At 39.9% G+C, this 16,392-nt stretch overlaps 1 protein-coding gene across 6 annotated transcripts in view; it reads left to right on the forward strand.

Moving 5' to 3' along the window:
* Nucleotides 1-16,392, forward strand: part of DNM3 (dynamin 3) — a gene marked incomplete at its 3' end in the record, with an annotated part of 461,945 nt that overhangs the window by 130,652 nt on the left and 314,901 nt on the right. For all 6 annotated transcript variants that reach the window (XM_080942239.1, XM_080942242.1, XM_080942240.1 and 3 more), the window contains exons 5-6: nt 14,057-14,155; nt 14,730-14,890. In XM_080942239.1, the coding sequence (XP_080798365.1) occupies nt 14,057-14,155; nt 14,730-14,890 (260 nt within the window). The remainder of the gene's footprint in view (nt 1-14,056; nt 14,156-14,729; nt 14,891-16,392) is intronic.

The following is a 16,392-nucleotide window of genomic DNA, read 5'->3' on the forward strand; positions in this document are numbered from 1 at the left end:
GAGGAAATAAAATGGCCATGATGCTAAAACATGAATGAATATGATGTTTGGAGTTGAGAGAGAGGGAGATTAAGATTTGGATTATTTTAAAATAAGAACAAAGAAGCAAAATTCGACAATGTAAATGTGCTGTTAAGATGGAACTTGTTACTGTCGATGTAGAAAGACAGGAAAGCGTGGGTTCCTTACCCCAATATATTCATTCTGTCCTTTGCCACTGGGGGTCACTGTAAAGACGTGACTTGAAGAAGCTTAAACCTTTCTTGAGTTGCTTTGTAGAATTAGAAACTTAATTCCGGAAAAGGAACACTAGTCACAGACTGGAAGAAAAAAGAAAAAGAAAAAAGAAAAAAAAACTTAGAACACATTCCTTCTACTTCTGTTGATTGACTTGCAAATTAGTAACAAGATTATTGTTTCAGAGATTATTACCTGTACAGTAATGTAAGTCACAGCAAACAGAAGACAATTAAGGTGACCTTAGCATTAGAGAATAAATGTGCTCAGGGATTTCTTTTTCAAAATTCAAACTAAAAGTACAACTAAACTGGGTCTGGTTTCACAGGCAGGTGCCCCAACTGATTGGAGGCTCAAGCAGGAGGATCATAAGTTCAAGACCTGCCCTGGAGCCAGAATGAACTAAAGGCCAGCCAGCTGGTGGAGCTCAGGGAGACTCTGTCTAAAAGTGACAAAGGAAAGATAAGAAAAGAAGAAAAGAAAAGAACATAGAGATCTGGGGGGTATTGCTTAGTAAGAGAGTGTATAATGTACAGCTTGCCTGAGGCCATAGGTTCAACAACACTGCACACGCTCGAATGCCCGCTCGAGCGAGCACGCACACACACACACACACGTATGTGTGCATGCAGGCAGGTTGGGGGGAATAAAAACTGTGAGAAACAGAGAAAGTGCTAATAACTGCTTATGCAATTATATCTTACTCTTATATTTGGATAGGGGCATGTGTTTTTAACATTCATATTAATACAGCAACTTTTAACAGTGTTGCCATGAAAACAGTCTGCAAGTCATCTCCTAAATACACAACCAGAGTAAATCTAGGTAGTTGTTTCTTAGCAGTAAAAATAAAACATGGTCCAAACCAACCAAATGAAACCCTACAACTCTTTTCTTCCTCCCTCCTTCCCATCCTGCTCACTCTTGCCTGCATTCCCAACATTTATAGAGTGCTTGCTGTATACTATGGTTAATATGCATAGTAAAGCTCTATTATTTTTTCAACAAAGACAAGTGAAGTAAGAGCGTGTGTGCTGCTAGACCCCCAAATTCTTACTGTAGTTATCTGGAAAGGCTATAAATTTGGAATGACGGTGGGACCATAGGATGGAAGAGAGGGATGTGGGCAGAGTAGGTATCTGAGAACTATGTTGAGTTATTCATTCCAGGATATCCTGAAAGTAGTTTGAGAGGCAGACTGTGGAAAAAAAGAGGTTATTCAAAACAAAATAAGGCCTGTTAACTTTAGGGAAATGAAGTGTTTCAGGGTTGGGGTTCTGGACAAGAGGGGGAGAATGGTAGTGCATTTCTGTAAAGAGCACAGGACCTGGAGACTAGGAACTATCATGAGAGTTTTTGAATTATACCTAGGACAAATAATTCCAGGTTTTACCCATATAGGATGTGGTTGTGCAAGGGGGAACTGCCAACAGGGCGTGCAGGTAAACTGTGAGTGTAAGAGCTCAGGGATGAAACAGCCAGAGAACTGTGTACGTTGACTGCATACATACCAGCTCCGCCTGGATAAAGGGTAGTGAGTACGAGGGCACTAACAGCCTCGGTAAGTGTGTGTTTGCGTGTGTCTGTGTGTGCATGTGCACAGCAGCTAGGCCAGGCTAGGAAGCAGCTGTGAGCTGGATTGCAAACACAAGCTGTTTTGCTAAAAGAGCACATTCCCAGGAAACTTTGCTTAGTAAGAATTTACATTGATGAAACAACAACACAAGAATTACACACTGAAGCAGAGCCAGTGGTTAATAGTGCAAACCGAGCTCCATACTGCCCGAGTGTGAGTTTTGGCTCTCCCACTTAATAACTATGTCAAAAATAAAACAAAAACCAATGAACCAACCAACCAAACAAACAAACAAACAAAACCTCTGGGAGTCTCCTCCTTGTTCATCTTCCTTTATGTGATAGCTGAAGTAGAAATGGGTGTTCTTGTTCTCGAGAGACATGTAGCTTTTAATATCTGCTCACTTCTCATTCAAAAGTGAGGCATTACGTGTGGTTTTAAGGCTCAGTCTTTTTAGATGGGATTTTCTGTCTTAACTATCTGCGTTACTTCTACACATAAACAGCCGTGCCTAGAGATTTCTTCCAGGCTTAGCTCTTAAATCTGTGTGATTCTGTGTTCCTTTGATACAAATGTAACCCTTCTGCCACCAAGTTCTCTCTCTATCTTGTTTTTCTTAACTCACTGGGGTTATCTGAGACTAGTGTAGACCAGAGTCACACACAGAGGTGTATACCTTGTGTGAAGTCAGAGTTTTTGTTCTATCTGCCACCGCTGAGTTAGAGAATATTTCCATCACCCTCAAAGATTCCCCAAGCTAGCCTCAACCGGCACACCTTACTCTAGGCCCCACAAAATCAGGGAAATGGCTTTCTGTCTTTGTCCGTTTGTACTTTCTAGAGTTTTGCTGAACTCTGTTTGTATGAGCATTCATTACGCCTGGCTTTCTCTTGAGATTCCTCCACTGCTGCTGGCTTGGCCAGTCATATTTTCTGGACTGCTGACTTGCATTTTCCTGTGTCTGCACCATGTTTTGAAGATGCACTTACCTGTGAAGACAGCGTCAGGCTATTTCCAGGCTTGAATAATCACTGATAAAGTTGGCATAACTATCAACATACATTTTTTTTTATATTCACACATGTTATCCCACTTGGGAAAACAATCAAGAAAGGAATTTGTGCACGTTCACACATTAACATCTGAAGAGCCCAACTAAATGGATGGCGAGTGTCAGTAGCTGAGTGTCTTGGACACTGCACATGCTGACAGATATTAGGGCTCCCTAGTTTCAGTTGCCATCACTTGGATGCCTTGTGGTGATGATGTAACACCGACAGTCGCTCTGTGTCACGGTTTGTCATTTGTATGCACTGTCTTATGAGGTGTCTGTTTGAGCCTTTTGTCTCCTTATTTCTTCCCCTTCCCTTTCTTACTGATTTCATGTTGCTGGGGATTAAAACACATTTTCTAAGCAAATTCTCTCTCCCTGAGCTCCATTATTAACCCCTTTGCCTGTTTTTAAATTAAACTGTTGTCTTCTTAGAATTAAGTTATGAGGTTTTTTCAAAATACATCCCCCCCCCCCCCCAGAAATCTTTCATTATATACTGTGAATATGTTCTCTCACTTTGTAGCTTACTGTTCTTGACCCTCAACTCTAGAAAAACACATTTTAATTTTGGTGTTCAACTCACTGGTTTTCCTTATGTGGTGCACACGTTCTTCAGTTATCTCTGCATTTACAGAAACTTTTCTTCCTTGCTTTTACTCTAGAAATTTTATATAGTTTATAACTTTTTATAAGTTTAAAGGTTTATAGTTTTAGCCTAAATTTAGGTCTGTGATCCGCGCGCGCGCGCGCGCGCGCGCGTGTGTGTGTGTGTGTGTGTGTGTGTGTGTGTGTGTTTGTTGTGTATACAGTGAAAAGGCAGAGACTCAGTTCTGGGATCATTTGTATATTAAACAGATTATCTCTTCTCCATTAAATTACACAAATACCTTTGACCAAAGCCAATTATACATGTATATATATTCACATTCATATAGCATATGTTTGATATTTTATTGATACATTATTCCATCTTTAGTTCCAAACTGTCCGCATTATTCCATTTGTCTGTATAGCTCTCCCCATGCCTGCATTATGCTGTTGTGATTTACTAGAGCTTTGTAGCAAGGCCTGGAAGACTATTGTCCTAGTTAGGGTTTTATTGCTGTGCACAGACACCATGACCAAGGCAAGTCTTATAAATGACAACATTTAATTGGGGCTGACTTATAGGTTCAGAGGTTCAGTCCATTACCATCAAGGTGAGAACATGGCAGAATCCAGGCAGGCATGGTGCAGGAGGAGCTGTGAGTTTTACACCTTCATCCAAAGGAAGCCAGGAACAGACTGAGTATCTTCAGGCAGCTAGGAGGAAGCCCATCCCCAGAGTGACACACTTCCTCCAACAAGGCCACACCTTCTAATAGTGCCACTCCCTGGGCCAAGCATATGCAAACCATCACAACTATCTATACATATAGTCTTGGTTTGGTTTTCATGCTATGGACAGACACCATGGCCAAAGCAACGCTTATAAAGGTAAACATTTAAATGGGGTTGGCTTACCGCTTCAGAGATTTAGTATATTATCACAATAGCAGAAAGCATGCCTGGTAGTGTCTAGGCAGACTTGTTGCTGGAAAAGGAAATGAGAGTTCTACATCTTGAATTGAAGGTAACCAGGAGAGACTGACTTCCAGGCAACTAGGAGGAAGCTCTCTTCCATAATAGGTCTAGCCTGAACATAAGAGGAAATGTCCAAAGCCCACCCCCACAGGGGCAGACTTCTTTCATCAATGCCATACCTCCTAACTTTCATGGGCCAAGCATATGCAAACCATCATGTATACATACATATATATTATGACTTATAATATATATATGCTATAGGTTTTTCAGTTCCTACGAAAAATGTACAAGGTTTTTGTTTGGAATAACATTAACTCCATAGCTCCTACCATCCTATATGTTATTCTCTGTCCACATGAAGCTATTAAAATTTTAATTAGTTTAAGGTAAATAAAATTTCAAAATTAGGTCCTCCATCACATTGCTAATTTCAGAACCCAGTTTCATATGGTTAATAGCTGTCTCTGAGAAAATCTCATGTGTGGGGAGCATTTTTTACTATAATTATAAGTTTTATTGGGTAGCACAATTATATACTAATGTGGAAAAATAATCTTAACAGTATTGCATGCTCCAATCAACAATTGTGGTTTTCATTCTTATTTAAGTCTTTTTATCACATATAATTTTCAGTTTAAAATTTCCATATAAAATTTATTAGGTATATCCATGTAGCAGTAAATATTAAAAAATAAAAAGCGGTTTGTCTCTTTACCGGCCCTGAAGTCTCACGTAGGCCCGAATCTAGTTCGGAACCACACGCTCCTCTGGCGCCCGGTCTGAGGCACCACCACAGCCCAACTTGTCGACGCAACTCCCTTCCCTGGTGGTTTCCCACAGCCTATTCTCTGCCTCTGTCCCGGGGTGTTTCTCTACACCAAAATCCCACACAAACACAACTCTATAGCCCAATAGCCTTTCATACAGGTTTATATATTCAGCTCTCAATCCACAAACCCTCTGCACAACAAAATTGCATGAAATAGACAAAGATACAAACTGCCCTTCATATAAGATGCTAGATCTATAAAATCCTTAATGTTCATAGGTTTTTAATACCAATAAATATCACCTGGGTCTAGCTGGTCCTTGGGAAACTCCATGTTGCCATGATCTTCCCCCTCTGTCGTCTGACCTCCTCTGACCTCTCATCCTTTGACCACTTAGACCTCCCTTCTCTCCACCCCTTTCGCCCTGCCCAGTCACTGGCTTTTCTTTATTTTACTAATTAAAATGGGAAGGCTCAGTTGGAGTCTCATGACTAGGCAGCCTTTCTTGGGAAAGTGGAATTAACATTAAAATACAAACAGCTTCCAGACAATCTACATATCCATAGTATTTTCTATCTTTTGATCGCTAGTATAAACACAGTATATAAGTTTTTTTGTGTGTCTTGGTCTTATTTTTGGAAACTGTGATCTTAAGACACCTAGTTGTTTGGCTCTCATAGATTTTGTTGGTTCTTTTAAATATTCTACATATAGTATCATGTTCTCTGTGAAATTTTTCTTTCATTTAATCAAACAAACAACCCCTCCTTTTCTTCACAAGTGCAGACATTTGATTTTTCCCTTCTTGCTTTGGCTGAGAGCTCCAGTAAAACTTGAGTTAAAGAGTAAAAAATAAACAATGTAATTGACCTTTTCAAAAAATGGGTCTTTGGATTTATTTGACTATGTTTGTTACTTATTTATACCCTATTCCATCCACTTCCATTCTTTGTTAATGATACTTATATTTCTTACTTTAGATTTAATTTTCCCCTCAAATTTCTTAAGATAGAAGCTTAGATTGGTGGGTTTATTTTTTTATCCTTTCATTAGTTGTTGATAGTGTTTGAAAACTTCTAAGCTTTAGTGTAATATACCAAGCATTTTGATATTGCAAGCTTTTATTTTATTCGGTTTAGAATCCAAATGATCCTTCACATATGATAGAGCTACGTGCTCATAAGCCAGCACAAGTTGAAAATACCATAAAATTTAAAATGCTATCAATATACTTAATATATGGAACAGCATAGTTTAGCATCAAAATATACTGCCAAGAATCAGTTGTTTACTTCTGAGACTGAGTTGTAGATTTCTGTCATTGATTAGTATCATATATTGTACCACGGATGCCTTGTGCAGAAAAAGATCAATATGGGAAATTCAGAATATGAGTGATTGTGTCTTGTTTTGTACTATCATTGAATCTAAGCATCCCTGGGTTGGTGAAATGATTCAGTGGGTTACCATACTTGTTGCTCAGCCCAATGACCTCAGGATCCCTGAGACTCACATAGAGATAGGAGATAAATGACTCCTGAAGGTTATTCTGTGACCTCCACATGTGTATTGTAGAATTTGTGCACATGCCTAAATACATACAAGTGTACACAAATAATATTTTTAAAATTATTTTAAGTTGAACCATAGTAAATTGAGGATTGTCTGTATTCTAAACTTTCCTTATGCCTTCTTTATAGCCCATGGTTATTTCAAGACCTATTCCCTATTTTCAAAATATTTTGGAATTGCATAGAAGCCTTCTGATATAAGTTTATGTGTGAGGTATTTTTTAAAGATGTAGTTTTAAAAAGCACATTTATGTGCATTTGTATAGGAATAGTGCATGAGTATGGTACCCATGGAACCAGAAGAGGGTATTAGATCTCTTGGAACTAGACTTACAGAATTGTCTGTTAAGGGAGCCGGAACCTAAACTTGGGTCCTCTGCATGAGCAGCAAACACTTTTAATCACTGAGCCATATCCCTACCCCCTAAATGTTTTGAATTTTACTTTATTGAGTTTTGAATTTTATTGTTTTCTTTAAAAACTGCAGTGGACTTAGTTTTAGAAAGTAGCTACATTACCTGAAAATCAGATTGTTTGTTTGTTTGGTGGTGGGGGTTGCATGATTTTCATGTTTTCAAAGTCTTAGTCTGTAGCAGTGTTTCCTGAGGTTTGGCCAATCTGCTGCCTCTTATGTTCCACCTTCTATGTTCCATCTGTTTGCCGGTAGGATCTTAAGTGACTCACATTCCCATAAGAACTCTAGGAATTGTTTGCCTTAGAGCATCCTAGATATTTTCTTTTGTCTGCAAGCCATGTGGCGTTGTTACCTAATGCATGCATCTGTTTACAGAGGCTTGAAGGGACCACCCTGCCCCCGTGAAAACTTCTGGAGCTCTTTCTTTTCTTGTCTCCTCTTATCTGGTGCACTGTTTGCACTGTTCTGCAAATTCTAATGTCTAGGTGTCTTTACATGCTAGCCCATGTTTCCTGAACTAAGAGTGACTAATGCTGTCTCCTTAAATGGTATCCACGTGTTCACAGCTTGAAAAGTGCCACCAAGCAGAAAGTGGCTGTTGAAGGTTATTTAGGTTTTCTTCTCTCACTCTCACAGTTCTGTGAAAAATGCTGCTCAATGTCTGAAACAGTTTTCACATTAATGCACGTCTAGTTTTGTAAGGCTGGAAAGATATATCTCCCTGAATAAAGTGCCTGACATGCACACATGAGGACCAGAGATGAGATCCCTGGTACCCACATAATGTTGGGTGGGTCTACCTCCCAACACATGGGAGGTAGGGGCAAGAGATATTTGGATAAGGCTGACTAGGTATATATAGTAAAGAGTGATGGAGGAAGATATGTGACTTCTACATGCATGTGATTACATGTACTTGTACATGCTTTCTGACCTGTGCACCCACAGACATCACCACACACACACACACACACACACACACACACACACACACACACACACTCACATGCACATGTACAGATATACACAGACACATATCGTGCATTCACCAAAAAAGGATATGTTTGAATTTTATTATTATTATGGTTTGAGGCAGAAATTATTGATAATTTGCTTACTGAAAAAAAAATCTTAAATGACTTTTGTTTTTCTCTATTGTTCGAGCTATTAGATCACGTGAGATCTTAAAAGATCAACAGACTTAAATTTATAGTTTTTTTTTTTTTTGGAATCTCTTATTTCTATTTACAAGATGATGAATTTCTTGTAAGACTAATGTGTTTTGGGGATATTTTGGTTTCAGTGGCAAGGAACACTCAAGACAAGCAAACACACTGGTTGTTTCCAGCTGTAGCTTTTACAAGTCATTAAGGGCATCCAGATTTCAGTTATCATAGAGTACAGATGAGCTTCCTAACTGACCTGCAGCAATTGTTTCTCTGCCTCTCAGCCTATCCATGTCAGGTGTCCATTACTGCAGCTCTCTCTTCAAAGATGAAGTGTGCATAGCGATGTGCAGTATTAGTCGGACCCAGGAGTAAGTGTAGCCGTCCTAGATGAGTTGTCCTTCTCCACGCTGTCACTCACAGATCCAGGCTCTTTCCATCTCGTCACACTTAACCACCTCATGATCTGTAAGGACTCTATCCAGCAAGACAAAAGGCAAATGGACATTTAGGGACAGATGTGGGAGAGGTCAGATGGACCAACTCTAAAAGTGGCACATGCTGATTCTGTGTATATTCCTTTAGCTTGGTGTTAACCACAGGACTGACATATGGCACATTGCTTCTCACTTGTAAATGAGACTTGGCTGCTAAATGTTGTCCTGTTCCTGGGAGGAGAAGGAAGCCTGTGTAGCTGACACACAGCAGGAGGTTTAGGTGCAGATCAGTTTCCTCTTCTATATCTCAGTTCTGCTGTGGAGTGAAGCATCTCAGTGAAAGAAGCCCTGTATGCAGACGTTCCCATTTTTGAAACAATCCTCTGCTCTTTGTTCTTTCTCTCTCCTTCTTCCCTCTTTCTTCTATATTTCTCTCCACTCTCCTTTTCAGACCTTACAGTTTCCCAATTCTTGGCTTTTTCTCTGGACTATTCTAGCGAACAAGAACAACATGGCGTCTCTACCGCCAGCATGGACTTTCAATGCTTTATACTTCATCCTGAACATCTACTCAGTAACACATGAAATAATGTTAGTTGATGACTTTGAAGATGAAAAGAACTGTTTTCAGCAGAGTCAGAAGTAACAAGAAAACAAAACTCATGGAAAATTTATGGGGGGAAAAAGGTTAAGCCATTCCCATTCACCACTGGTTACTTTCAGAAATAAAATATTCGATAACCATTGCCAAGCAGAAAAAACTACATTTATTTCACCCCTGACTCCACCTAAACCTAAACCATACACAAACTGAAATAATTTGATAGGTATGTTCTTAATTTTTCTGCGTATCTTTCTGTATTCCTTTTTAAATGACTATTTTTAATTGTTATTTAACTGTGCACTCTGTTCCAGATTGCTTTCCCGGCAACTGATAATGCTGGCCTGGTTTCTCTCCACTTCTTAATTAGATGTTTAATAGCACACATGAATGGAAGAAATGGCAGCCTCCTAATAATAAATCATCGTGTACTGGCAGTGAGCCTAGGTGGCATGGAAGAATGTTGTCATGAATCTACTTCTCTAGAATAGTATTTCAACTTCTGTATGATCCTGATGAAAATAGCTAACTTTGTGTTTTCATTAAGTTATTTGGCTCATAAATGGAATTTACACTGTGCTCACCACCTATATGAATGACTTAACTCACACATACATACACACACACACACACACACACACACACACACACACACACACACACGTATGTGCACATATGCATGCCCATAGTGTGGAGGTGTCTTGCTCTGAACTCTCATGGTTTTTACAGTGTAGTATGTCCAGCAGTGTTTAGCTTTTTTCTGCTTCAACACTGAACTGTAGTTTATTCATCTGTCAGGACTACAGTTGGAAAACCACACTTTCTTGTCCTGGAATAGGAATAACATTCCCTTTAACACCCAAGGATGGAAGCACAAACTAGGTTTCCCCACTCTGACTCACAAGGAGGTCTTCCATTCTAAGTGTCTGCTCTTGTAAAGCAGAAGTGTTGTTTGTTAACCTATCTAGACAAAACTATTTGGCTGCATCATTCACTGGGACCTTACATCTGATAGATGTGCAAGGAATGTTTCTGTGTTTGCCCGTTTATGCAAAGATGGATCTGAGAACTTTGCCTGCCAGGCTATTCTCCTAGATTCCAGAGTCATTATCTTCTCCCTTTTTGTGATGAGTCAGGGCACATATAAAACTTCTTTAGAAAGGCTGTCTTTTGAGAGTTGTGGCTCACAACCGGTCCTGGACAGCAGGGAGCGGTGGTGTGTGGCTCTCAATGACAGGTTCGGTCCTGGACAGCAGGGAGCGGTGGTGTGTGGCTCTCAATGACAGGTTCGGCTTCCTACTGATGAAATGAACAGCCTGGAGATGAGAAGGAGCAAGCGGTCCCTTTCTAAGTCAGTGCACCGAACCTCCTGACTTCCTAAGTAGTGGATTTTGAGATGCCCATGCCTTCTCAAGGTCAAGCTCGGGGTCACCGATTCTCAACCTTGTGGCTGTTCTGTATTGGAGAAAAGCACAGTGGAGACACGATGGTGAAAATTTTAACAGCTCTGAACTTGTTGTTTTATCAAGACGGTAAGGAGTGTTCTTAACCTGTAGTCAGCTCTTCACTCACTATGAAAGATGCCTCTTCCGAATCTGGAAATCACTCCCATCTCCAGAATTCTGACTTGTAGCCAACCCTTAGTTCCATCTCTAGACAAGCAGAACTAGATGTCATGAGTAAACTGTCAAAGAACACAGCTATTACTTATAGAATCCGAGAACTGAGGCGCAGAAGAATTACTCTGATTAAACACGGAACCATGTTGGATTTAGCTAACTCCACCTCCACGTGTAGAGGCGGTGACCCCCAGGCAAGTGTATTTTCCTCTTACTCCTCCTCAACCTGTGCGATTGTATCTCACATGGTTTTCATTTTGAGTTCCTAATGAGACTGGCACAGGATCAGGGATCAACAATGTGTTTTGTTTTAGGCAGGTCTTTAAATTCCCAGGGGCATGCCCTGAAAGCCTTTGAAATCTCTTTTGACAATGGCTTATTGAGGTCCATCAATGCAGGCCTTGGTTCTGCCAGCAGGAGTTCATTCATTGATTATTTTAAGCTGCCTATTTGTGGAACCAAATGTGAAAAAAAAAGAAAAAAGGCCTCTTCTCCATTTCTGGTACACTACCTCACTAAAAACAGGACTTGGCTGCCTTTTCAGAAATACAGTAGGAAAAAGATGCTTTATGATAAGCTTAGAAAAATTAAAATCATACATACATATTCTTTAAAGTCATACACATACATACACATTTAATATATTACATATTAATATTGCATATTATATATACATATATATTTATATTTGACTCCTTCCCTCCCGATTCCTGGTCTCCTGTTTCCTGAAGTACCCCCTCAACCTATGTAGCTGTTGCGGTTGGTATTCACCTCCCTGACTCTAATATAATAGGTTCATTCTGCTACTTCTCCATATTTAAAAGCTTTGAATTTTTATTTGACTTTGTAGTGAGGAGGAAGAAAACCTAAAAGTTCTTACATCACTCTCCCATATCTGCATGCACTTAAACAGAGATGCATTTAATTTAATCCTAAACCCAGAAGCAGGAATGAATAACACTAAGGATGTTTGATAAAACCATAGTGAATTATTCTATATTTGCCTAAAATCACATATAATGTATGCATATATTTAATTAAAATTATGCCATTTGAGGGGATAGTGCTCCTCCCCAAAACTATAGACTAGCTAACAAAAACCTTAGTGACAGGCACGGAAAGCCCTTTGAGTTACTGGATGGGGGAATCAAGAGACCCTTCCTTCCATTGTAACACTATGCTGACAATACCTCACAGCTCCTGGTTCTCGTTTCTTCTTCAAATCACCCCCTTGTTTTGTAAGGTACACACTTTACTAGGTACCTAAAAAATAAAAGAAGCTTAAATATTCTGGGATTTTGCAAGACTGTAGTGCAATTACTTTTCTTCTGTCATATTTATTGATAAATTAGAACCTAGGTTATTTTTTTTCCTTCTGAATTTTGAAACAACTTCTCTGTTGCTTTTGGGTTTCCAGTTTGCTTCTGGGAAACCCGAGGTGGCTGTGACTCCCAACCGTGTCCACGCGGCTTCCTTTTTAAACTCATTTGGCAGAGTTTCTGGAACATTCTGTTTCTAGTGGTTTGAGATCTGACACTGATGTGACAAATGGCTTATGTTCTCTCTTTGTGCTGGGCGCTCCCTGGGTTCATTCGGCTTCTAAAGTCATACCTTTCACTTCTGGGACATTTTCCTTGAATAGGATCTTCTCAACCCTGGTCTACTTCTGCATGGACTCTCCTCTCGGGGGTAATTGTTCAGGCATTGTGTCTTCATAGGCATTTATTTAGTTTTTAAAGATATTTTCTGCTTGATTCATCAGCCCTCATTTTCTGACCACATTTCACCTCTGCTTTATCTGAGTGCTTCTGTGGTGTTTGATTCCTTACAAACCGAAGACTTCTTTTACTGCAAGGATACTAATAAAAACAAGGAAGATGTCTTTCACCCTTTGCTTTGTGTGTGTAACTTGTACGGTTACAATGCTAGATGACAACTTTTCCATTTATGGTGGGATGCATATGTATGAAAGTGGTCTTGTGAGATGAGATAATTATGGAACTTAAAGATTCTCAGGACCCAGTGACATCATTGCCTTCAAAACAGCACAGTGCAGCTCCTTTCTGTTTGTGGTGAATACTGCTATGGATATGCCCACTTCTCTGTCAATGTTAGGAGGCTATGATGCATTCAATCACATATGCACATAAGCTTGCTCATGTAAATAGATGATCATGTTACTGATTTATTTACTAAAAGCTATTTCCTTTCTCCTCCTAAGAAGTACCGAGGGGCTGGGTTATGGCTCAGTTGGTAGGGTGCGTACCTCGCCCTACCATTCCTGAGTTTGAGCTCCAGAGCCCACATGCAAAAAGCCAGGCATAGAGTTACATGCATACAACCCCAGTGCTGAGAGAGCAGAGATAAATGCAATCCTGGGACTTGCAGACTGACTAACACAGCCTACTTAGTTTTAGGCCAACAAGAGAGCTTATTAGTAGAGAAAAAGAGGGGAGGATTAATGGTGCCGGAACGCAATACCTGGGGTTGTTTCTGAATGTCCACATGCATGAACACACACGAATATGCATACCCTTACACTCATGTGCATGCACACACATCAAGTATAAAACCTTATCCCATCTTAAGCTGGCTGCGTCTCACATCTCAAGATAGTTGTATCTCTGGCTTACACCAGGAGCCCCACTGAGACACTGCACTGTGCTACTTACTTTACATAAATATATTCTTTGATGATTGCATAGCAGTGATGAATTCTACACATAACACATCTCTCAAAACACATCCCTGTGATTAAAATGAAACATGGCTGTATTTAGAAGTACTTTTGTGATACGTCTGATTTTCTTGGATGGAAAATTATCTCCTAGATAAGTGGGTTTGTAAGCCCACCCATCTTATCACACAGATAATCAGCAGACTTGTGTGACCGCAGACTGGAAGCCAAGGGAGCTGCAGAGAAACAGGGATGACAAGGGCCTGGATTAGGAGCCTTACGTGTAGTGCTGAGACACTGAAACCCCTAGAACTGGTTAGACTTTTTGCAAACTGTATAGTGAGCGTTGTGTTTGTCTGTGATACAGGTCTGAGGACCATTGGCGTCATCACCAAGCTTGATCTCATGGACGAAGGAACAGATGCCAGGGATGTGTTGGAGAACAAGCTGCTGCCTCTTCGCAGGGGTAATGTACTGTGGCTTCTCCAGGCCTGCCTTCTATAATACGGCAGAGAAGTGACTGGCAAGCCATGGGGAGGCTTGGCTTTACCTCTGCCTCTGTTAAAAGGGAGTGATTTATTACCAGCTTTCCTTTATACGGAATGGCAACTGCTCCCAAGTGTTGTATTAAAGAACATTTCAAGAAATGAACTATGTCTTAAAATAACAGAAATTGGAAAACAGGGAAAGGAAGGAGCTCAAAGGAAGGTTATAAATATTCATCATAGGCTACACAAATACACACCGTTCTGTTTTAAGTCTGATATTTACTTGCCTGCTATATGATACAACGGTTGAGGTATAGTTTCTTAGATTGGGTAGAGATTTAAAAGGTGAGATATATTATTCTGTTGATGTCAGCACTCTATCAATAGCCAAACCAGTGGCATTTACTGAACAGCAAGGTCTTGCATGGAACGTTGTATGAAGTCACAGGCTTCAGGCCTTAAAACTAATTTTGCTGATAGAGAGCCTTGAAGTTTCTCTGGAATAAATGGCAGGAAGTGTGCCAAGCCCCACGGGTTTGTGTTTCATTTCAGGTTACGTGGGGGTTGTCAACAGAAGCCAGAAGGACATAGATGGAAAGAAGGACATTAAGGCAGCTATGCTAGCAGAAAGGAAATTTTTTCTTTCTCACCCGGCGTATAGACACATTGCTGATCGTATGGGGACCCCACACCTCCAGAAGGTCTTGAATCAGGTAAAATTACTCTTTCAAGCAGAAGTGGAATCATGAAAGGTATAGATTACCAGAATGAACATCTCTTATTATAAAATTTTATTTCACCCAGGTAAACTTCACTTTGCTTTTGATAATAGTTTTCAACATTACTTGTTTAGACCCACACACTTACCACCCTCACTGAAATGAATCCACCTCAGAATTGTTGATAGCAAAGAAAAACCACACTCTGATTTAGAACCAGGGAACAGGCAGCACACATGTGAACGTGCACTCATTCACAGTGCGCAGTATCTCAGGTCCAATGCACACAGCTCTGACAAGGTAGTCTCTTAGAATCTGTTTCAAATGTCCAGCTGTGATGGTTAGGTTAGATTCTTCCATTAACTGTTTTATGGTTTTATTAAATCCTCATTGGTTTTTTAATGTAAAATATTGAAACAATAAATCTTGATGAAGTAATCATTGATTTCCACTAACCTAAAACATCTTTTCCAAATAACACACTCATAATAAATAGATTTGAAATTGGCATTCAGCCTACCCTCTTTTGTGCATCACGTACATCATTTCCATAAGTACCCAGTACACTTACTTACATATCTTCTTTCCATAAGGGAGTTGAACATCTTGGCAAACATGGGTAGTCATTGAAACAGGCTTTCTTCCCGAGTTTTCATTGCACTGACTCACGTTGTGAGTAGCTTTTGTCCCAAATATCCTAACAGTAACAGTTTCTATATGAATCCTTTATGAACATGGTCTGACAATGAGTCAGTCATGAATGTCCTGATGTTGCCTATGGGAACAGTAACTGATATTGTATCTTGACTACTTGGGCAAAACAACTGAGGAAGTTTTAGAAAATAAAGACCAACAGTATACTTTTAAGCTATGTGACAGACTACCATAAAACTCATGCTTTTTCATTAAGGGAAATGATCATTTAGAAACCATGGGGCAGTATTTGGTTGTATGACTTAAGACAGCCATAGATTTTAAATAGCTACACAAGTTGGCCATGTAAAGCCACCGTGTTCTTCTACCAGTGTGGCCAGTGCTAGTAACACTTCCTATGTTACGGCCTCCATACCTGTATTGGCATACATAAACTATAAGCAGATTGAAAACCATCTTAGGGAAAATCTACCAATATGCTTGGAAATATAAAGTTAGAAATAAGCTCGGTTTTGAATAGTAGAAAAACTGAAGGGCACGAGCCACCTATCCAGGTTGCCAGTGATCACTAAGTTCGGACATAATTGGATACTTGTTGAATGAAATTTGTCTGGATTTTGTACTGAAGGGTTTTTCCCTATATAATCAGTCTCTGTAACTTCAAGTATCTTCACTCTGTTAGAAATTAGGATAACTTTTCAGTACTGTGGTCTCAAATAACAGTTGGTATGGGAATAATGGAGCATAGCATGGTATTTTTGATGGATTGAGAGGAACGCCATCATGGCTGGAAGACATGGTGAGGCTGGGGGGGGGGTCGAGGGGGGAGTATTATTGTAAGA

This window comes from Micromys minutus (assembly GCF_963924665.1).
Source record: "Micromys minutus genome assembly, chromosome: 1".
In the NCBI taxonomy this organism is placed as follows: Eukaryota; Metazoa; Chordata; class Mammalia; order Rodentia; family Muridae; genus Micromys; species Micromys minutus.